At 32.6% G+C, this 24,350-nt stretch overlaps 1 protein-coding gene across 2 annotated transcripts in view; it reads right to left on the bottom strand.

Annotated features, from left to right (window-relative positions):
- LOC111631092 (heat shock factor protein-like) overlaps positions 1–23,759 on the bottom strand; it is a 57,139-nt gene extending 33,380 nt beyond the window's left edge. Inside the window, exons 1-4 of one of the 2 annotated variants that reach the window (XM_023375285.1) lie at positions 22,769–23,759; positions 19,293–19,401; positions 2,475–2,605; positions 2,196–2,399 (exon numbers count right to left, since the gene is read on the bottom strand). In XM_023375285.1, coding sequence (XP_023231053.1) covers positions 2,196–2,399; positions 2,475–2,605; positions 19,293–19,401; positions 22,769–22,771 — 447 coding nt within the window. In that variant the 5' untranslated portion in view covers positions 22,772–23,759. The remainder of the gene's footprint in view (positions 1–2,195; positions 2,400–2,474; positions 2,606–19,292; positions 19,402–22,768) is intronic. The other variant, XM_023375284.1, reaches the window with a different exon arrangement.
- Positions 23,760–24,350: the final 591 nt, after the last annotated feature.

The following is a 24,350-nucleotide window of genomic DNA, read 5'->3' as shown; positions in this document are numbered from 1 at the left end:
TGTGGGAAAAACTATTCACATACATTAAGTTGTAGAAAATAACATTTGAATTTTTGCTGCATATTTCTTTAAGCTGGGAAATTGAAATATCTACTACATAAAGCTGAAAAACTGGGCATTTTCTGTCACAGTATGGTAAAATCAGCCACTAGGGGGCACCCCTAGCTAATATTTAAATTAATTTAAATTAACAATATAAATTATTTTATATTTTTACAGTATAATATTCAGTATATTATTTTTATTTGTAATTTAGTATGCCCTGATGTCTGTATCGAACCTTTCGACTTGTTTATTCATATTTTATGTGATGCAGGCCACAAAAAAATATTAATGCAGGCTGCAGTTGCCCATCCCTGTTGCACACCTTCATTTGATTAAACATTATATTTACATTTAAATACATTGTTGGCCATAAAAAATGCAACATTAAGAAGCAATAGAAATATCAAAGCAAAATGTCTAAAAATAACATAGCATATGTTACAAGAATGAAACAATATGAGTTGATTAGACTTCTGGAGTATGAATTACAGTAGTGCATCGATTATCGACCTCCGATCAACCATCACATCGGTTAACCGACCGCGTTCTAGTTGGCAAATTCAAATGTCCACTGGTGATGTGGTGCTATAATATTTGGCTATGTCTTGGCTCCTTTAATATTATTTTCATTAAATTTTTGGTGTTTTAGCTGGCAACACTGGCTCAACCATGAAAAAGTGGTCAGTATTTAAACAAGGCTTAATTTTCTAATTATGAGTGGTTGTTCATTGTGTAAGCAATAAAATAATTTAAAAATAATTTTTAACGACACAATAGCGACGATTATTATTTTTTTTTAAATTTGTTAGGCTTAATATCGATGAGAATTCAATGCAAAGTATGTTAATAGCAATATACTAATATACTAATTACAAGATATAATAATATACCATACTAATAATGTATTTTTTCATACTTTTCGGTTATCTGTTTTTTTCAGTTATCCGACCAACCCCAGTCCCCAATTGAGTCGGATAATTGATGCTCTACTGTATTCAGAATCTTATGTAGCCACAGTGGACAGCAATAACTACTGCTGCTCATTCTGGCAATGACAGGATGAGATGCCAAATGCGTGCTTAAGGAATGTTGGTCCTTACATATTTGATTTGTAGTCAAAGCTGTTCTGAAGTAGCAGCCAGTGGTGTCTGGCATGCTAGCTGTTGAGAGTTCGTTTACTAGATGTGGTATATGAAGAACAAATCCAGTGAATGCACTGGCCAAGGAAGAAGTGAAACATGGTGGCTATCCAGGAACCATTGAACGTTGTGTATCATACATGGTTGCTCATTGTCATATTGGTAAATGGCAGAAGAGAGGCTCTCAAAGTAAAGTACCACCACAGGCTACAATACTTTGTTTATATAATGCTAGCTGATCAAAGTACATCTAATGAGTACAAAAAAGACGTAAGTGAGAGTGAATTTCAATGAAAGTACCATAATATTAGATGCTGGACTGGCATGGAAAAGCATTATGTATGCCTCATTGAGCCTATCATCTTAGTACCATCAGAAACATTCACCCATCATGGTGTTTCATACTGAAGTGGAATTCTTCTAAAATAAATGATGTAACCCCATTTGTCCATCTAAACATGATGTTCCTGATACCACTGCAATTTTAAATGCCTGTGTTTTAGTCAATGGCAACCAAAGCAATGAGCACCTAGAAAAAATACCCCACTGCTGCTGACTACATCTAACACTGGTTGATGTGCAAAACTAAACTGTCGAGCTAAGATGTTTGAGATATCTATATGATCACTTAGAGCCACATGCACATGTCCATCCTGCTATTCATTAGCGACAGAAGCATTAAGATCCTTCAAATCCAAGTTTGTTCCTTCTCTACTCACCGACACCATTTTCTCCCCACCCCGGCCACATTCCATCAAATGCAAGCACTGATCTCGCAAAAGGATAATCCAAAATCTTTCCATAATCTTAGTTCTCCCCTAATCAAAGCCTGAAACTTTATCATACAGTTTTCTGCTCTTCAATGTGGGCATACTTGATTATTTCTGTAAACAAAAACTGTGATGTACAATTTGAACATTTCCTATGTTCGGTGCTACATTTTTTATGACCAGCAGTGTAAACAATAAGTATATTGTAGAAAATATATAATATACTCAATAATATATATACTTTAGCAACTATTTGTTGTTGTTTTGCATGCTTCTGTCTAAGAAAGGCAATTTCTCTCCATAATGCTTCATTTTCTTGTGTCATGGCCGAGAGTAAGGAATTGACACTTTCTTGTCTAACTTGAAGTACTTTCACATCATCAAGTATATCTTGAATAGTGCCAGAACTATTACTGATTGTCTCTCCCGATTTCATACTCGAAGACTATAAAAACAAAGAAAAAAAACATGCTCTAATACATACTTACAAACATAGGTGTAAAATATATATAAAACTTACGGATGTTTTCCTTTTTATATATGAAAGTAGTTCTTTTCTTTGTTTTGTAAAACATGGATGGTAAAATTCTATTTCATCACTTTCTTTCTTCAAACTAGGCCTTGTTACATTGGTTACTTTCCGAAATCCATCTATCAATAAAACAATATACTTAGTAAGGTGCATCCACATTAGTAAAAATTTGCATTGTATCTGGCAAAAAGTTTTGTGCATGCAAACAAATATTTGCAAGTGTGAACATGCGTGCCACACAGAAATGCACACAAGAATTTTTGCCACATTCAAGATATCCATTCACTGTTGGTTTTTGGAAAGACATCAGAAAAATTTACTTGTGCCACACCCATATTTGAGTGTGGACATGAGAGATTTTGGCATACAGACGCTTAGTTTTCATGATAGTGACTGGAATTGGTGTTATGCTATTGTGAGATGCCCATGTTTTTCTTACTCTTGTATCAAAAGTAACAGATTATCTTAATCACCATAATTTACAAAACTAAAAAATTGACCACAACAACAAAAAAAAAGAAGAAATGTATAGCAGTCTTTTAATATCTGTCGATTAGAAGTACAAACATGAACAAATTACCATATATGATTTGAATGCTGCCACAAAGCACATAATGCAAAAATTTATGTGGAAATAAATTCAAATTTGCAGGGAAAATATTTGTGTCAAATTCTACATTCAATGCACAATGCAAACTTTTACTATTGTGCATGCCCCTTTAAATAAAAAAATAATTTTTTTTATTGAAAAATTGATTATAATATGTTTGGCACATGTGCTGTAATGTTTATATGCAATTCTTATTGGAATTTTTTAAGAAGAAAATCTCTGTTTTTATATTTCATATAAGATAATTCAATATTGAACACAAATTCTTAAAAATTCAATATTCTTAACCTTAATTTTCATCACTATTCTCTGCAACTTCATAACTTNTTGGCTGTCTATTTTATGAGCCTTATAAATTACTTTCGTTCAACCGTGTCTAATTTCGTTTTATTTCGTTAATTATCTCTTCTATTATATTACCTACTAATCAATTTAACCAACCCACATGATTTCGACAATTTTTATACTCTATATAAAATCAAATTTTTCTTTTTTCTTTTTTACTTTAATGAAGCTATGTATAGTAAGACCCCATTTAATGCTGCCTCGATTAACACTGATTCGATATAAAGTGGTCTGCTCGAAGCCTAAAAAAAACGCTCAAAATTTACGCTGATTCAAATTAGCATGAAATTTTATTGATTCATACATAATACAATTATTCCCAAACACAAACCAATCAGCAAAAGGTGGCAATTGTTGTAGTGCTGTACTTTCTTTAAATTGATGTTTGTTTGGTGCAATTTTGGAAAAAATACATCATTGTGGATGCCATAGGCAATATTGACTTCACTTGGCCAAGAATTAACTGATAAATGCATGAATGAAGTGTGAAAGAAGTTATGGCTAAAGTTATCCAAGAATTCTCAATGAGAAGAGCCTATTGTTGATCAAATTGTCAACATAGTCGATACAGCAAAACTAGGAGATGTAGTCAAGCAGGATATTGAGGAGTTACTGTAGGTTTCTGGTGAGAGCCTTACCAACAATCTTCAAGAACTGGCAGAACAAGGAATTCATGTAGAACTGGAAAATAGTAATTCTGAAAACGAAGAACCCAAAAAAATTTCTCTACAGATTTCCTTAGTAAAAGTTTGGTAATGATAACCAAAATCGTTGATCAAATTGTAGTGAATGATCCAGATTTTAAAAGGAATGCAAAAGCAAGATGAAGCATTTTGTATGCAATCTCCTACCGACATTTGCTTAAAGAAAAGAAAAAAAAAGCAACAAATAATACTAGACGATTTCATTGCAAAAAAAAAAATAAAAATCAAGAATTTCAGAAGAGCCAGGATCTTCATCACAAAACACGAACTTTACATTTCTGTGTAGAAAAAATACCCCACTGCTGCTGACTACATCTAANAAAAAAAAAAAATAAAAATCAAGAATTTCAGAAGAGCCAGGATCTTCATCACAAAACACGAACTTTACATTTCTGTGTGCATATGTTTGTGTGTTATTTAACATATATTATTATGCAAATTAATATAAAAATAACTTAAAATTAAAGTAAAATCTGTTTACTTTTGGTTGAGTGTTCCACTTTCCCTCTTTACTCCTGTTAAAATGATCTTGTTTAACACTGTTTCATTTAATGCTTTGTCGTCTAGGAATGTATCCCCCCCTTACTGTACTGCGGGATCTTACTGTAATTGAAACACATTTTTCATGATTAAAGTTATAGTTATGAAGTTGCAGAGAATAGTGATGAAAAATAAAGTTAATATTGAATTCCTAACTTTATATATATACATAAAACTTATATGGTGTGTGTGTGTGTGTGTGTGTTTATATATATAAGCATAAAATGCCATAGTAAATGCCAAAAACAAACTTTTCAGGAGGTAAAAAATGCTTTCTAGTGAATGAATACATTTCAATTTTACAATAAAATGGTAAAAACTCACTAGGTTACAAATTCTCTAGAATATCAAAATGATGTAAATATAAGCTGTAACATTTTAAGAGCCAAAAGTCATGACTTGCATTTTGATACTAACATTATGGTTTCACATAAATTCAGTTTCAAAATACAGGCACTTACAGTGCCAATATCACCACAATATTTTTCACAGGAGAAAATATTTCATTTAGAATTCAATTCTTCAATAAAATTTATTTAGAGAAAAATGGCATTTACAACATTATGGCATTGCATGCCTATATATATATTATTAACATAATAATTTTGTCTGGATAACTCAACTTTATTATAATTTTCTGAACTTATCTGTGTTCCAATGTCAAGTTAAAAACAAGTAAGGTACAGATTATGCAACAATGCAAGTTATCTGCCAATTTTAACTTACAATTATAAACTTGTCCAATAGCTTTTTCTGTCTAAATTCACCAAAAGTATCTTAAGAAAATATGAAAACTCTGTTGCATGAGACAGATGTATTCATCTGCCATTGCAATTTTTCCCAAAATGATCAACAATAAATTATGTATGCTTCACCTTTATACAGTCAAACCTCTAAAAAGATACCCATTACAGCAATAAATCCCAGTACTTTTACAATGATAGAATTTCCACAGTCCCAGCCAAAGTCCTATACAAATACAGTAGAGCATCAATTATCCAACCGCATTCGAGTTGACAAATTCAAATGTCCGCTAGTGATGTGGCGCTACAATATTTGGCTATGTCTTGGCTACTTTAATATTACTTTTGTTAAATTTTTGCATGTTTTAGCTGGCAACACTGGCTCAACCATGAAAATGTGGTCAGTATTTAAACAAGGCTTAATTTTCTAATTATGAGTGGGTGGTTGTTTTGTGAGCAATAAAATAATTTAACAATAACTTTTAGCAATATAATAGCGACGATTATTATTTAAAAAAACTTTTGTTAGGCTTAACATCAATGAAAATTCAATGTGAAGTAGGTTAATAGTAATATAATAGTATACTAATTACATGGGATATACTAATATACTATACTAATAATGTATTTTTTCATACTTTTCAGTTATCTGTTTTTTCAGTTATCCGACCAACCCCAGTCCCCAACTGAGTTGGATAATCGATGCTCTACTGTACTGTAATTTATCACCTGTTACAATGATATGACACTCAGGATGTGTTAGTGCAACCTGCGGCTAACCGATGTAGGTACCACGCAGCAAAGAACCAGGAGTGCCTACTTGCTAATTGTGTTGCCTACTGACTTTCACTCTTTCCAGAATGGTTTGCCCACAACTAGCTAATTGGTGGCATTGATACTGCTCAGCCAATCCTACTATGAGGAAAAGAAAACACATTGTGTTTTCTACTATGTTTTCTACTATGGAAGAAAACACATTGTGTTTTCAAAGTAGAAAAACATATTGTTTTCTCTTTTCCTCATAGTAGGATTCCTGGTGGAAAAAGAAAACACATTGTTTCCTTTTCCCACCAGAAAAGAGCTCCAGCTAGTAACAGAGGAGGAGGAGGTGGTGGTGATACTAACATATGGTAGAAAAAAGTAGCAAAAGCACAGCAGATAAATTTGGATCTTTCAAAAATACTGATACTAGAATGAAATAAACAGTTGTAGTCAACTTCTGCTTCATTCCACTTAATATCTTTGCTTTGCTCAGTCAATCCTAGCAACATTTTTAAAGAAACAGAAAGAAATAGAGTGCAGTGTTGCAAGTGAAAACTTAAATCCTTCTCAAAAATATCTAAAGATACCTAATTATGATGTTGTCAACATTGCAACATTCCATTGGTTTACTGTGGACATACAATGTATTTAAACTAATCTTTACTTTCTTAATCATCTTCGTTCTTAAATTTCAAGACCGCATTACAACAATATCTCTGGTATAACAATACTATTTTCAACCTCACTATGATATTTTGGTCCCCAAAATATCATAGTGAGGTTGAAAATAGTTTAGTTATACCAGAGATATTTTGGTCATTATATTTTGGTCCCCAAAATATCATAGTGAGGTTTGATTGTATATATAATGAACATTTAAAGTAATCAACACATACATCATTCCAGTACTGACATATTCATTTAAACTATACATTAAACACAAAACTAGAACAAATTCCAACAAAAAATATAATAAAATAAAATAAACAAATAAAAGATGACTATGATCAGCATAAGTTCTCCATAGAAAGAATACAGTAAATCTTTATTACAAATCAACAAAAACAGAATTTTTGTACAAAAAGTATGAATTATCACAATTACAAAGGCTGTAACTATTGCAGATAAAAACAATACACAATTAAATTTACATAATGCTGACTGTGATTGAATATAGTACAAAAAAGAGAGAGACACCATGAAGTAGTTATGTATCTAGAATATAATTCACAGTAGTTATCCTAACAATTGTGACAGGTATCATGTTGACTGAACTGTGTCAAACTGATTTGTATTGTAGATGGTTCTTTGAGAAACAGAAGGATTTATGAATGCTATAGAAAACCTGGTCAAAAATATATGTACCTATATACTATTGAGTTTAATATAATGTATTCTTTTGTTAGTTGATGTTTCATTTATGAGTTTTCTGCAATTTTAGCCTGCTGGAATCCTAAATGCTATAGAAAACCTGGCCTATATACTATTGAGTTTAATATAATGTATTCTTTTGTTAGTTGATGTTTCATTTATGAGTTTTCTGCAATTTTAGCCTGCTGGAATCCTAAATATCTATAGCCCTCACTCTCATACATGGATTCAATGAAATGGAGACATTATTGAGATGTTTCTATTTCAAAGTGCAAAGTCCTCCTTCAGAATTCCTTTTTCAATGAATTATTTTGCATTTGTCTTGGCAAACTTTAAAATTGAATTTTAAAAAATACAACTATAATCCAAAAAATTTTTTAAATGTTAAATTTTTAGAATTATAGTTATATTTTTTAATTCAATTTTAACTAAATAACTGATCTCATTGAATAATTTAATTTTAAATTGACAAACTTTATTTGGATGTCTTTGGAATAAGTGTAACTCCTAATAACAGTTTTTGTGAATGAATAAATTTTTCTGCCATCCATATATCTCATGTGAGAAAATATGTATGTGCTGTTCTGCTGTATCTGTATTTTTTGTTGTTTAACCTATTGGACAGTGGGGTTTAAGGCCAAAATAGATTTAAGGAAGCTCTCTAGAAAATGTCTTGCCTAAAGTGTATTTTGTTTCTTTTGAAGCATGTATTGTGAAGAGAGGTATAGTGTTGGGGATAAAAGTATTGCACTGTGTTTTCTACAAATATAATGCATGTTGTCTGCACATGGATGAGTTTAATATAACCGGAGTGTGGATAATTATCCGCATTCTGGTTATATTAAAACTTCTGTTGGCCACACTGTCTTATCAGTGCTTTTTGTATGAGGTTGCTGTCTCTCTAGTCATTGCTGTGCAGATTCAAACACATTACATCAGTTCAGTTGTGACTGCAATGTGAGAAATAATTGCTGCCCTGCTTGTGATTTGCATGAAGAGCAGCCTGCAGTGATTTGTTTTCCATGATCTGAGGGTGTGTCTGGTACCGATATTTATCAAAGACTTTGTGCACAGTATGGAGTGTGTTTTGTCATAAAGAAGTGTGTATGAATAAATAAAGTGTCAAGTGTCAGCCATAAAGGAAAAGCCAGATGCCCATCCATATTCGTGAATAATGGCAACATTTAGCATACCTGTGAACTGATTGTCAGATAATGAGTGACAGTGGATGATGTGGCAAATCATTTGTAAATTAGCCATGCTCTACCTACGCAATAATCCATAAGAAAATTGGGTTTTGAAAAGTGTGAAGTGGGAACTGAAACAATTCATAGAAAAACACAGAGAAGCGTTTGGATATCTGCAAATAACTTTTGGACAGATATTCTAAAGTAAGTGAAAGTTTCTTGCAAAGAATCATTACTAGTTGTGAGAGACAGATTCATCACTATGATCCTGAGAGTAATTGGCAGAGTATGAAATGGAAACATCCTCAATCACTGACAAAGAGAAAGTACAAAAGTCAAGTATCAGCTGGAAAATTGATGCTTACAGTTTTCTGGAATTCTCAAGGGCCAGTATTGGAACATTATCAAATAAAAAAAAAAGGCTTAATAATCAATAGTGTTTGTTACAGTGAGATGTTTGTGAATTTACATTTATTTACTGTCATGGCCATTTTTATCAAATAAAATATTATTATTATGTGTTGGGTTTAGTGGGTTATACTCGGTACACACCGGGGGCTGTGTACTATGCCGGACCAGAGTCAAGGCATAGCAACCAAAACAAAACTAAAATTAAATGTGTGCGTCTGTGTCAGTGTCAGTATTAAGGAATTTCCTAACAATGTGGCATGTATTCAATATAGTGGCCTTCTGTAGTGTGATGTATGTATTTCTACTCAATTGTAATGTTCCCAGGCTTTTGTGTAGCGTGTGTGGTATAACACCTGTACAGGAGAGAACGACAGGTACAATAAGCACCCTATCCATCCTCCACAGATGCCTGATTTCCTGGGAGAGTTCTGTGTACTTGCTAATTTTTTCAGTGCATGTGTTTTGTACATTGTGAGTGTTTGGAATTGCTATGTCTATAATGTGTGATTTTATTGTTTGTCAATTAGTGTGATGTCTGGTCTGTTGTGATAAATTGTTTTATCTGTGATTATGGCTCTGTCGTAATACATTTTGTGCGTGTTATTTTCCAATACTGTCTGTGGAATATACTTGTAGTATGGTTCGTGGATGTCTGCCAATCTGTGTTTCTTTGCAAGCTCTTGGTGTATTATATTTGCTACTTGATTGTGTCTATGTAANCGTCCGAGCCGGTATCACACTTTGATCTGGTTACTACCATAATGATTATCTCCACAGAATGTGGGTGTGTGGTCACTCTTAGCTTCATTTCTCCCCATAGACCTTACTGGCATGGGTGTCCCTACCAGGAGCTTGTGCTCCAGCCTGCATTGACCTATGGTTCAGTAAAATTACTAGGCTCTCCCACCACGACCAGGTGGTGACCACGGGAGAGTTATTATTATTATTATTATATACTGTTGAACCTGTCTATCTTAACCCCTTCATTCCCGATCATTAATTAAATTGATATAAGATTAATATTAAAATACATTAAAAATACTTAAAACTGAAAAAAAATGAAAGAAATGCGTTAATTTTGAAGAAAAACCTTCAAATTTTATTTTCCTTTGTTTCGCCTTTCTGTGAAATTTAACACTGATGAGTCATTGTTTACACAGCTGGGTGACCTTGAACACAGCTGGAGTCCGATTTCCCGGGACATTCTCATAGACGTCTCGGGAGGACAAGGGTTTAAAGTAGGGTGACTATAAGCGACACGGAAATTTTTAAATATTTTTAAAAAATTCAAACTTTTATTGCGATTTCCGACCCCCCCTAATTAATTAATTATATATTTATAAAAATATATTAATTAAAAAAATTAAAAAACCATCGGAGGTCGTTTTTGACATCAGAAACTAACTTTAAATAACTTTACTGAATGAAAATCCGTGCGCTACAACTTAAAAACCATGAAATAATTTTGATAAAAAACTCCCATTAAAAAACAATTAAGCCTTAATCGAGCCTTCACATAGGCTCATTAAAATCGCGATAAAATTTTTTTGCGCGGGAAAAAAATTTTGAAAAAATTTGGGGACCTAAAAAACATTCCAAAAATTCAAAAAAAAATTTTTTTCAAAAATGGCCTTAAGGACCACATTTTTCGTAACGCTATGTAGGCTTGATGTATACATACGTCAATGGAGACTGAGGGGTTAAACACATTTATCTCAAAAATTAATTTTTCCTTGCATTTTTGGCATAAATTCAAGACATTTTCCATGTTTGTCTCAAATAATTTTCTCCCAAACTTCTATATCTGAAACTGTGGACTAAAGTTTCAATTACAATTTCAAAACTCGGTGACTATATTTTGATAACATAAATTGTAGTTGAGAAACATCTCTTGCAATAAAATACATAGCTGTAATTAGAGCTGTTTTTCTGATTGGCTAAGAGTTTGGTTTGATTTATTTGCTTACAGCAATACGATACATGGGCAATCTGCTGAGAGGGATGTCTCTCAGAAGGACTTTGTGGGGAAGCTGGCCCCTATTTAGATGTTACAAATGTGAAGAAAACCCAGAAAACTCCACATGGCCAGCCTGTTGGTAAAGTGCAAACCTACAACCATCAGTGTTCCACTTGGCCACTGGTGGCTAAGGCTACAAGTTTGGCTTGCATCTGATTGGTTGAAGAAAATCACACATTAGAAACTATTGACAAACTATTCCTGTTAGGGTATGTCAAAAATCATTTATTAATACCTAATACAGGTATGTACTATACTTACTATTGTATTAATAAAATACCATAACTCCAATCAAACCTATTACTGTTTATTGTGTAGGAACCTCTATCTCAAATATTTTTCTCACTTCCATGAGATTCGATATAGACATGTTCAACTGTACTTTTACTTTCTTCTATATATTTTACCAAAAGAATTACAAATATTTTATAGAATTTCTAGGTATTTTAGGAATTCCTAGGCATTCTTTATATCTGAATTTCATAATTTATCAGTAGCACACACTAATAATTATAGTACTTAAACCCAATCAGGACAATTAATTCAGCATAAATCATCAATAACAAAAATAGCAGAAGTAATAATAAGGCTGACACTGGGCAGAGATGGAAATATAATATCCAAATTTTTAATAAAAATAAAACATACCTGAAAAATATCAAATGAATTCCAAAATTAGCCAACCCTCCGTCAAAGCCCAGTGCCAACCCTGTAAAGTTAAGGTAATATTTTTATAAATGATAAAAAACTAGTCACTAAAACAAACAAAAAATACATTATAACCACAATAACTTACATTTTAACATACAATAATACAATCTATAGAATAATAAAGAACCATTATAACAAAATTCTTTTGAAAAATATTGATAGCAGAAATGCTTAAAATAATAACACAAAACCAATCAAATGATAAAAAATAAAATCAAAGTTTATAATACACACAAAATTCTATGACTGGAAAAGAACTATTTAAATATATAGAGGACACAAACTTGAGGCATTTATATGAGAATAGAAAATAACTCCATCTCCATAAAAAACTTAATGTAATAATTAAACCACCATATATATAAATAGATCTTTGATACTAAAATCAATACTATCAAATAGTAAAACACAAAAACTGTTTTACTACCTTTTTTAACTGGATGTCTTCTTAAATACAGTACACTCAAAAACTAAAAATCCAGCAGTTTATAACACTAAACTTTACTGTCCAAATAAAATGAATATTTTACATTTTAAAACAACCATCATCAGGTTTATACAAAATTTGAATATGACATGCATAGTCAAATGCCAAGTTTTGAATTCTAAAAAGTTGTTTTTAAAATGCTGTCTGAGTGTCGTTTAGTTGACTTATCCAAAATCCCTGTAATTTATCAGATTTTGTATAGTGCTCTCCAGCAGTAGACAGGGAACTGTTGTCCTTATAGTTAATGGCTGATTTATTTCTGTTGGTCATGAAAATCAACTTTTCCAAATGTCTAAGAATAGAAGGTTGTCTCATGTAATGTAATAGTTCTGTCTGGTCTATGAGGTCTTGCACTCTGTACTGTCTGCTTTTGCAATTGAAGTGCAATATTTCTATAGGCATTGTTTTAGTGATCATTGTTTTAGTGATCTTGATGTCAACCCAATACATTTGTTGCTTCCCCACTCTGTGATCAGAAATTGGTATAGAGTAGACTCTTGTAAGTTCAAAACTACTATGGTTATCCTAGTTACTTCTAAATAGCAAGTACACTGTAGGACTTCATTTGTATAATATGGTCAATTTGTTGGCTCTTGCATTTCCTGATATATGGATTTCATGATTTTGTTGTATCTCAGTGTCTTATAATCAGTGTCCCCGTTATGTCCTTTTTTTTGTGCTATAGATATTCTTGTATGATTAGTAACTTTGGGTCAATATCCATGTTAAATTGCTGTCTGATAATATGGCTTAACTCTTTGTGTCCGTCATTGATGTTACATGAATAACCATATGCTCTTCTTATTAATGCTTTGAAACCTGCCAATTTATATAAGTAAGGATTGTGTGATATGGCAGGGATAAAACATGGTTGGTATGTACTGTACATTTACAATATACAGATTGTAAGGAACCAAGTCCGAGCATTATTTTTAGTTATTTTTTATTTTGCATTTTATTCTATTTTTGTTTGGGGCTTATGTTTTGTTAGGACGAAGGTTTCCTCACCAATCATCTTAGAAACTTAAAAATAGAAGAAAGAGAACCAACTCACCGATGAGAAAAAGCGCCATAAAAAAAAACTCTTGCGCTCCCGAGCAGAAAAAAATAAGTCCGCACAGAGAAAGAGGGGGGATACCCTACAAGCACAACTTAGGGACTTGCTAAACTTTAAAGAATAAAACATCCTGAAAAATTGTAAAACAAAAAGAATAATGTAAAAGTTTAGTGAGTATTGTCAGGAAATAGGCTGCCAGGCAGAAAGGAAAAGTTGACTGTTAGCGATAAGTATGTAAATGAGGGGAGTGATCTCACTCAGAATTGTGACGTCACCTCACAGTATAAAGTCTGAACCTCAAGTGAAAATGACCGAGGTGAGTTTCCGTTAGCAATGAGCGTGGTGAGCTTCGTAGCAGCAAATGACAAGAGGTGTCCGATAGTGATAAAGTGGTTCCAAGGCGATTTGAAGTTATTCGATTTGTGGATCGAAGATTAGAAAGTCTTGAGAGTTGAGGAAAAAGGTTCCTAGTATATTGAGATGACGATTAGGACCTTAGTTCATAAGAATTGTTGTACATAAGTTAAGTCTTTGAATTTTTTTGTCAAGTTCCAAAGGGGAATAGATTTAAGTTAGCAAATAGATTGATTTGAGTTTTTTTATCGGATTGATTCTTATTGATTTTCATTGAATAAATTGTAGTTTGATTTGTTACTAAATTTTGTACATAGTTATTACTAGAATTATTATTAAATATTGGATTGTTTTTTGACTAACTTTGTCATTATTTCCTTTGATGCACACTTAAAGTCCAGACCTGGCACATTTACACGAATCCGCGTAAAGTACCTGTTAGGTAACGGCTATTTCTGGCACAAAGTTGTGTCGCTAATCGTTGTAAAAATAACTTAGTACTTTACAAGATGTCATCATCTGTTGTTCTTGGATAGTAAAATTGACATTTAGATAATATTGAAGTGTTCTTGCTCTAGGCATAATTATAAACCATAATTATTGTTATTGATGGATTTTATGAATTCCTTGTATGTGATCATATGTGACAAGTCTGTCAATTCCAGAAGTAGGTCTAACCTTCAACTTGCAGTTTAGAATTGCTGATAACAAGGGAAATTTAGTGCCTAAACATATTATTTAGTCTCAAACACAATTTTTATTGAAAACAGGGAGAGTATTACATGAATAACAAAGTTCCAAGGATAAATTCTTTTGATTAAATTAATTAAATCAAATTTTAACCATACAAATGATTTTGAGTCAGTACAAAATAATCCCTTTTTAATAATCCAGCTAGAGACAGATGGTTAACAACTTAAAAACTGATGAAATGACATTAAACATGATGCACTCCTAGTTTTCCACCAGAGGTCTGCAGATATGTATAAATACAACCAATTTGTACCTGAGTGACATTGTGAAGAATTTTTAATGCTGTGTCGTTGACGTCAGATCCTCCAAGAAAAGGTCAGCATCAATTGTATATTGTATGTATTTTTTAATGTCATTTTGTTGGTTTTTAAGTTGTTAACCATCTGCCTCTAGCTGAATTATTAAAAAAAGGATTATTTTGTACTGACCCAAAATTATTTGTATGGTCAAAATTTGATTTAAGAGAGAGTATTATTTTGCTGTTTGTTCATATTCATGCAGTGTGAAATTTGTTATTTAGCTCAAATGGCACTAAAATGCCCAATTCTGACAACCTGCCACAATATTTATTTAACACAGAGATAAATATACAGACCAGATATCACAGACTCGTAATATTTTCTGAGAGCCGCTTACCAAAGGGTAGTGCTAATGTTGTCAACTAAATTTTCCAATAACTGAAAACAAAGCAGTCTTCACAACACTGCATATACATATATTACACACTGAGGTGTCAAACCTTTTTCTGAGGAGGACCATATAAGCTATAAATGGCAAGTCTGGGAGCCAGATACTAAAGATATAGTCAAAGATTAAGATTTTTTTTATTTCCAAATAACAATGGACATATATCAACGTTGAATTTTGCAACCTGTTTTTTGAAATAATAGATATTCATTGAACAATGATGTTTGATATTTTGATTTTATTAGGTTGTAAAGGTAAAATTTAGACATTTTGAAAAACTTTATTTACAATTAACTCAACAATGATTACAGTTCAGTCTTGTAAGTAATCACCATCAATATCAATCACATCTCACCATCTTTGCAGAAAACTTTCAATTACTTTATGGAAACTGGAACAAATTACATACAAACCATCACTACCACAATAATGGTAGAATATAACCTCTGAATAGAGAAGTTTGTCTGCTATTTGGATAAGTCCATTATTAGGAGCTACAGTACATGCTGGCAGCTATACTGTATTTTAACTCCTTAAGCCTCGAGCAATTTTTGATATTAATGTAATTAAACATAAAAAATACTTAAAACTGAAAAAAAACAAAAGAAATGCATTAATTTTGAAGAAAAAGCTTCAAATTTCATTTTCCTTTGTCTTGCCTTTCTGTGAAATTTGACACTGAGTCATTGTTTACACAGCTGGATGACCTTGAGAACAGCTGGAGTCAGATTTCCCTGGACATTCTCATAGAAGTCTCGGGAGGCGATGGGTTTATAGTAGGGTAAATACTAGTTAACCGTATATTTTTAAATATTTTTAAAAAAATAAAATTTTTATTGAGATTTCCAACCCCCCGACTTAATTAAACTTATATATAATAAAATCTATTAATTAAAAAAATTAAAAAACTATTGGATGTCGTTTTTGATATCAGAAAGTAGCTTTAAATAACTTTACCGAAGTAAAATCTGTGCACTACAACTTTAGAACGATTAATTAAATTTGATAAAAGAATCGCATTAAAAAACAATTAAGCATTAATCGCGCGTCATTAAAGGTTGATTAAAATCGTGATAAAATTTTTTTGTGCGGGTAAAAATTTTTGAAAAAAATTTGGAGACCTAAAAAACATTCCAAAAATTCAAAAAAATTTCAAAAGTGGCGTTAACGACCGAGTTTTTCGTAACACTATGTAACTTGCCCGAGATATCTCGGGCTTGGGGCTTAAGAGGTATGATCATCATATAGTGAAGAATACAATGGATTACAAAAAAAATCAAATTTGCATTAGGAATGTAAATAAACAATAGTGATACTATATCGAGGTAAAGTAAATAACAAATGTACCAGGGAGCCTGTTACCAGTGTGCTTCTCAGAAAAAACAGAACATTATGAATGTTTCAAACTTGGAAGTTCTTCAGGTAACTACAGTGGTACTTCAGGATACGAACGCCCCAGCATATGAAATTTTCAGGATACGACGTGAGATTCGAACATATTTTTGCTCCACGATACGAACAAAAACTCACCATACGACGTTACATTAGTTCGCAGCACCATTTTTTATTCACTTCTGTTCATCGGTCTCAGTCCACGTGTTTGCTTCGTCATGGAAGGATCTCGCTCGATAAAGGAAATTATCAGAAAGTGACTGATTTTATTGAAAAGAAACATTGCAAAAAGATTCACACTGGCTGTATTATGCTCAGAGTAATAACATTTGCCTGAGTCATTTTAGAAACATTTTAAAAAGTAGGCAAAGCCAAAACCTCTTTGGACAGATACAGTATTTTACCAAGCAACCTCTATTTATTGAAAGTGCTGGTGGAAGTGAAGGAAAGAAAGCAAAAAAGCAGTGAATAAAAAGTTAACAAAAATATGTAACAGAAAAGATTAAAAAATTAGTGTTAAGTTATTTTTAAGTTATTGTTACATTATGTTATGTAAGTTAAGTTTTAGTATCATTTCTCTTCTCCCTCTCTTCCGCCACCAGTTTACACCCCCACTGTCGTCTATCCTCAAAGATAAAGTGCAAATAAAACTACATTTTTTTAAAATCAATTATTATTCTATTATGGTTATTTATACATTTACAACTACAAAATGCATTTTTCACTGTTTTCCTTACTATAGTTATTTTTTTTTAATGTACAACTTAGCTTTAATTTGAGTGTGTTTTTCGTGTTGGAACAAATTATTTGGTTTTACATGTAATCGTATGGGAAAAAATGATTCACCTTACGACATTTACATGATACGATCTCAGTTTCGGAACGGATTAATTTCGTATCCTGAGGTACCACTGTATCACATTCGTTTAACTGAAGAAGAACTTCAAATTCAAAAACGTTCGTAATGCTCTGTTTTTTCCGAGAAGCACACCGGTAACAGGCTCCCCGGTACATCTGTTGGAATGTAAATATACTGAAAAGTATATATAGCATATATAATTAAAATATTTATACTGTACATTATTCATCTTTTCAGTTGTAAAAACTTCATTTTAATTAAATTCTAAATAGTAAACAGATCAGACAGGATACTTTAAATGGAACAAAAATTCAACAACACATAAATGTACATTAATTATTAATTTGTCAAAAACAACATGGGCATAATGAAAATGAAACTGTTGTCATGAACTGCAGGGAGATAAAGGTAGGTTTAGGTGGTCAGAATTTGAATATCAAGTTATGAAGATGATTTGCTAGCCACTTCAAGAGCTGGGAAATGTATTCAGCATTCTTGCATGTATAATGTCATTTATGATTTACACACCTAACAAAAATTGATATAGTGACTTGTCTGCTTTGTAGTTATCAAATAGGTATAATTTTTCAAATATTTTTGGTTTTCAATAAATTATTTAAAAATTACATCTAAGCACCACAAAACTGTTAAGATCATAAATGGTGTCAAATGCAAGAATGCCAAATATCTTCCAACACTATAGTGGCTGGGAAATTACTTTTGTAACACAACCTTTGAACTTTCACCATAAAAACACTGTAGTAACCATTTCAAGTTTCTTTTTTATTACTGTACTATGGTTCTTGTTGAATGGATGAATAACTCAGGAGAAGTTTATGGTTTCTTGGTAGCATAAGCTTAATTCAAACAATAATATAGAAGTTTAACAACATTAGTATGTATGACAATAAGTATGACCAAAACAATTGCTTTGGTCTGGGATCATAGGGATTTTGCTTAGCACATTTGGGCCACCACTAGCTATAGGCTCTGATTCCAAATGACTTTTCATCATTGTAGTTCCACCACTGATGTATGATCAGACAAAGTAAACACAACAATGTTCATCCATCAAAGAACTACAATAAATGCTTTGCAACTTCTTTTATATCTGAAATCTGTTAGAAAACATACAAATATTTATGTTAAGGAGACAGCAATGCCAAATTTTGTCCTAGCAGCTGAATCTAAGTAAGATTTTTTCCAAAAATCAAAACTGCAAACTCAGAATAATACATACAGCAAATTCAGCCAAGATTTGCCAAATAGTTCTTTCTACAGAGAGCTTCAACCACCTAAAAAAATAGGTTCTTTAATTATGATTGGCCCGTAAATATATTGCACTCTGACAATCATTTCTCATCACAAGAATTTTGACCAACTTCTATTTGAATTTCATAAGAGACTAAAGTCATCAAAGTCTTATTTAGAATATAAAGTTTGTAAGGAACTTTTCAAGTTTGTTTTTAAAAATTCAACCATNTGTAAATCAAGGGATGGGTATACTACAATTTAAAAGTTTTATCATTGGACTATGACAAGTCTTAAATATTTAAGAAAGATGGTGAGCTTAAAGATTAATTATATAAAGACAAAATGCTTAAAGTAAGGGAACTTTATACTATATACTAAACAAGAAGTTATCTTAGAAAGTTTAATTAAGGTAGGTTCTTAAGTAAATATATTATTTTTATCAAACATTTTAATCTAAATAAAGTTAGTAAATAAAGTTTTTTACTAATATTAAAATAAAAAAAACATTTATATTATAAATAACAAACAATAACTAAAACAAATACATTTAAAAATCACTTACACATATTCAACTGTCGTACAAAACTTGCCATATTATTATGCTTAAAATAAAGAGGAAGAAGCTCTTTTGCAAATTCTGCTTGATCTTTAATAATGAAACTATTTTCAGTCTGTAAAATATTAGTATATATTAGTTTTTAATCAGCAAAATCAGTTTATTGCAGTTTAATTAAATACAAACTACATATTTTGTTCAAAACAAATTTCTAAGAAAATGAACATTTCAAAAAATAAAATTTCATTATTGTAATTGTTAAAAATTTTAATGTTTAATCATTTCATTATTACAAATTATCATCAATAAGATATTAATGCATTTTCTCAAGTTCAAGCAATTTAAAAATAAAAAAAAGTTTACTAAGTTTTTCTATAGATGTCCAGGTTATACTGGATTCTTATTAATAATAAAAAAGGCAAAAGTAGTTTCAATATTTAAGGCTTTTGATCTCTTTAATGGATTATCTTCAAGACCACGAAAGAATAACTTAAAATTATTATTATTTGTTGACAATGATTAAGCCCATAAAATTTAAATTATATTAAAAATATAAAAATTTGATAGACTACAATAAAATCCATTGTTATCCTTTTACTTTCTCGACTTTCCATCAGAAGTAAACTTTAAAATAACGATAAAACTGATTTTAAGAAACTTTAAAACCTTTACAATCCAACCAATGCCGTATGTCATCAGGCTAGATATCAGCTATAATACTAATAAATTATGAAACAATTTGGTACTAGAGGGAGATGTTAGGTGCCATCTCTTAATAAATTTAATAATTATAATTTTTAATTAAATAATTTAACCAAAAGCACACACCTTGATGGAATAGTCATCTCACCATATAAAGTCAGAAATTAAGGGCTCAGTGGAAGCAATTTCAAAGGAAATAGGATCCAAAATGCAAAGAAAAAAGGGGGTGGTAAAGACAACAGTTTAGCAACTACAAAACAGATTAACAGGGTTCAGACCCAGGATTGGAAGGATTTTTGGACCAATATGGGCAAGTGTTTAGCCTGGTTAAAACCTTACTACATCATCTGCAAGTCTCGGAAAGCTGTCAGTATTCTGATTAACATGATAAAAGAAAATGGAACTTGCACCACATTATAAGAACTCCATTAATCTCCTAATGAACACTCATTTTCCAGCTGATGACAGCAATTCTGACACCAGTGAACAACATAATATACGAGATAAAATCAGAAATTAATATAAATGCAAGATATAAATGAACAAACATTTCTGGTTTACTTCATAAACCCACTTTTATATCTATATAAAATCGAGTTCCACTTGTTTGTGACTTAAAGTTTTGAGTTGAAGTAGTCTCAGACAGTACAATTGGCACATTCATCAGGTGGAGAAGGTTTCGACGATTTTACTGGAGATATTGCAGAACTATTGGCTGATAAAGAACTAAGTGAAGATGATTTAATTAACATGGTTGATGAAACTAGTGATTGTGACAATGATCCTGATGAAGAAGAATTTGAAACAGTTGCATTTGCAGCAAAAATCATCCGCGAAGGACTCGAATTGGGAAGAAAAATGGGTAATCATTTTGTACAAAATGACTCAAATGTTGAATGGGCTCTTCGATGCCAATGTGATATCAATCACTTCTTGGCTCAATATGATGAGGTCTATAAAGATCTAGCAAGAAATCAGAAGCAAATGTTAATAACAGATTTCATTACCAAATCTCCTCGGGGTGTAAATGTTTCTACTTCAAACATCGAATTGGCACAAATAATTTTGACAGATGAAAGTGGCCTTGAACCAGTCACGAAGAACAGATTGACTCTGATTAATGATAGTGATGAACGATGATAACTGCCATCAACACTTGCAAAAATTTTTTTTATGAATCTTTTAGATTTTATTTTTATTCCTTTGTACTTTGTGTTTAATTAATAAAAGAATATATTTTTTTGCTTTTCAATATTTTTCTTTGATTTATGTACCTTAAAAAAATTGAAAAAAATTCATAATTAATAAACAACGAAATTATGTGTTTTTTGCATACTTTTTGATTTACATGGTTTTACATTCAAAAAGTTACAATTTTGATTTACACATTTTTCTCGGGAACCTATCTACCATGTAAATCAAGGGATGGGTATACTACAATTTAAAAGTTTTATCATTGGACTATGACAAGTCTTAAATATTTAAGAAAGATGGTGAGCTTAAAGATTAATTATATAAAGACAAAATGCTTAAAGTAAGGGAAAATTTTAAATTATAAAAATGTAAGTAACAAACATGCACTATCCAATATTTGAAATAGGTGAAGCTCATGCCAAATTATTTTGGTACTTTTAGATTAACGGGATGCTAGAAGATTATCGCATTTAACAATTTAGCCCACATGACCATACCAGCTTCGAGTAGCCCACTTGACTGTTCGTGGAGTACTCAACGTTGTATAGTTTTAGGGTGGTGTGGGCTTGCCCCACTTAGGCAAGACCCCACACCCTGGCGCAAGACCCCACACCCTGGCTATTGCCTATTCTACATGTGAAGCATGTAGAATAGGCAATAGACCAATACATGTTAAAAAGTGATCTTGGGAAATGAATATCACATGAAGGGTAAACAATTTTGGTGTGACACAAAATTCCTCATTCAGAGCTTAAATCTTACCCATTGCCATACATATCTGCTGGCATCCTTTTAACTGAAAAATACCATTATTTTTAATACCCATCATCTTTTTCCATTTTTTCTTGAAAATTTGACCATAAGTAAGTTAATGCATTACACCTTACATAAAAAGTCTTACAATGTATTTTCATAGGAATGTATTATATCTTCACAAGATTTATTACGAAACTTAAGGAAGTTTTAGAAGAAAGGTGAGAATCGGCCACTTATTCAGATCAACAAGTCGCTTTAATTTAGCACACTCATCGATCCGACATAAATTTTCAAGCCACGGTTGCACTTTGCACGGGGATAAAATTCTACCAGTTTAGGGATGTAGCCAGAAATTGGCATAAAGGCCACCCACATAGCCAACAGCTTCCATAGCCTTTGCATGAGAAGATAAATTATCAGAAATAGACGGCGGCCCCTGATCACTAGCAATGCATTATTGTTCAAGAAGTCGCCACGTCGGTTCAATAGCCCAAGCCGTACGCAAACCAGCAATGCTAGCAACGTCAATAAAAAAAAAAGGCCAAACGAGAATGAGTATTAAATTTTATTTGTCACCTAGTGACAATCCGTATGTCCAATTCAACACTGACTGACGTGCCCGGTTTTCCATCTCGTCCGGCAGTCAACTGCCAGTAACAATTTTTATTACGATGTTTATTTTAAAACTCAAACAGGACAGCAGTGGGAGAAAGCAAGGGGTGGAAAATGCCACCCGGCATGGCTATGTCCCCACTATTATAAGCAGTTTGGCAAAATAAATAGTTTAGGATACACTAAAGAAAACAGACATTTTTATCAAAAGTACTCACCATCAGTTTTTGTTTCTTTTGCTATATTTTCCAAAACATTGTTTACTTAACATTTTATCATAATCTATAACTGGTGTTATCAACTTCTCACTACCGGGTCACGTTTTTAAAAGCTCTCCTCAACAACGCTTCTGATCCATCACATTATCAATCATGTACCGTACATCCGCCTGGCACTTCCCGTAGGTCTCCCATTATCGCAACTCGGTTGGTCGTCAGATGGTCCAGAAAGCTTATGATCTCTGCCCCAGCGCACAAATTTTACACAACAGCTTCCATCCCAATTTAGAGTGCAAGAACTTCATTTTACTTCTGGAGCCGGAACAAGCCACAAAGCAAACTTCGGAAAAGCAGACCGACGCCAAAGGAGAAAAGGAAGCAAGGGAAAAGACGCGAGGGAGACGAAAGGAGGAACCCACAGCCTGGCTGGCAGACGACATTCCTTCCGCGAAAGGCGATCCGACCGCTTTCAGGAAATACGCGTTCTCGCCGTTACGTAACGTCGAAGCGGTCGGTACTACGAATTTCGACGCCCTCGTCGCTCGGCAAACGCGGAACAATTCGGAATTACGTCGTTCCGCATCTGGACCGAGAGTCGGGACGTCGAAGGGGAAGAGCAGACATCACTTTCTAAAGACGAAACGAACGACACTCACCGACCCCCATTTTATCAAATGATCGTAGGACGAATCTTCTACTAATTTCCATAACTTGGCGAGAAATGCCGGCACGTTGGCTTCGGAGCTTTCTAACGAGTGCATGTTTCTTCGGTCTAGCACTCGACGCCTTTCGGACTACGCTAATCGGACGTGCGGATGGTCGAAAGAATATAAGTTAATTACGAACGAACGGACGTAATCTCCGCATTACTCGAACTTCGAAAAGAAAAATAAACTGGTTCCAAATAAAAAGAAAAGTTTGTCTGCGTCAAACCATTCCCACGCGAATTTCTTGAACTAGTTAATTCTCCCCATCGACACTGCATGGCGGGAAGATCGGCGGACGACCGATTCTCGCTTAACGAAAAAAAAAATTTCGTAAATCTTGTAAAAACTTTATAAATGTTCGAAATTAAGCGAAATCGATTACCTAGTAGTTAGAAACGAAAAATCTGTTTCGAACGAATCGAAACTACGCGTTCTAACGATATCGGATGTATTTATTTTATCCAGGGCCGGCCATCGGGGGGGGTGCTGTGCACCGGGGCCCCGCGATTGAGGGGACCCTAACATTGTCAAGAATGCACAAGAAAACTCGACAATATTCCTATCGTTGTCAGTATGACGAAAAGTACATTTTATCGTAAACATTATTATTGTAATCTCTGAATTTCGACAATCTTCAAACTAATTCTCGGTGATGCGAATGTTTAGTTTTTGTTATTTGATTCGGGAAACTCCCGAGGATCCCCACCTAAATTCGACTTTAAAATAAAAAAATCTCAATACCATATAGCCCGCGTTAAGAAATGAAAATACTGTAATACTGTGGCCGTCGGCCGTATAAAATTATATGTATATTTGCATATAGTCGTAGTTTTAAGTAAATACGACTCTGTTCTAATGTATCATATAAACAGAAT

Source organism: Centruroides sculpturatus, unplaced genomic scaffold (genome assembly GCF_000671375.1).
Source record: "Centruroides sculpturatus isolate CEXI.00-Female unplaced genomic scaffold, Cexi_2.0 scaffold664, whole genome shotgun sequence".
Classification (NCBI taxonomy): Eukaryota; Metazoa; Arthropoda; class Arachnida; order Scorpiones; family Buthidae; genus Centruroides; species Centruroides sculpturatus.
Note: the sequence above shows the minus strand (reverse complement) of the source record. Positions and strands in the feature narration are given on the sequence as shown.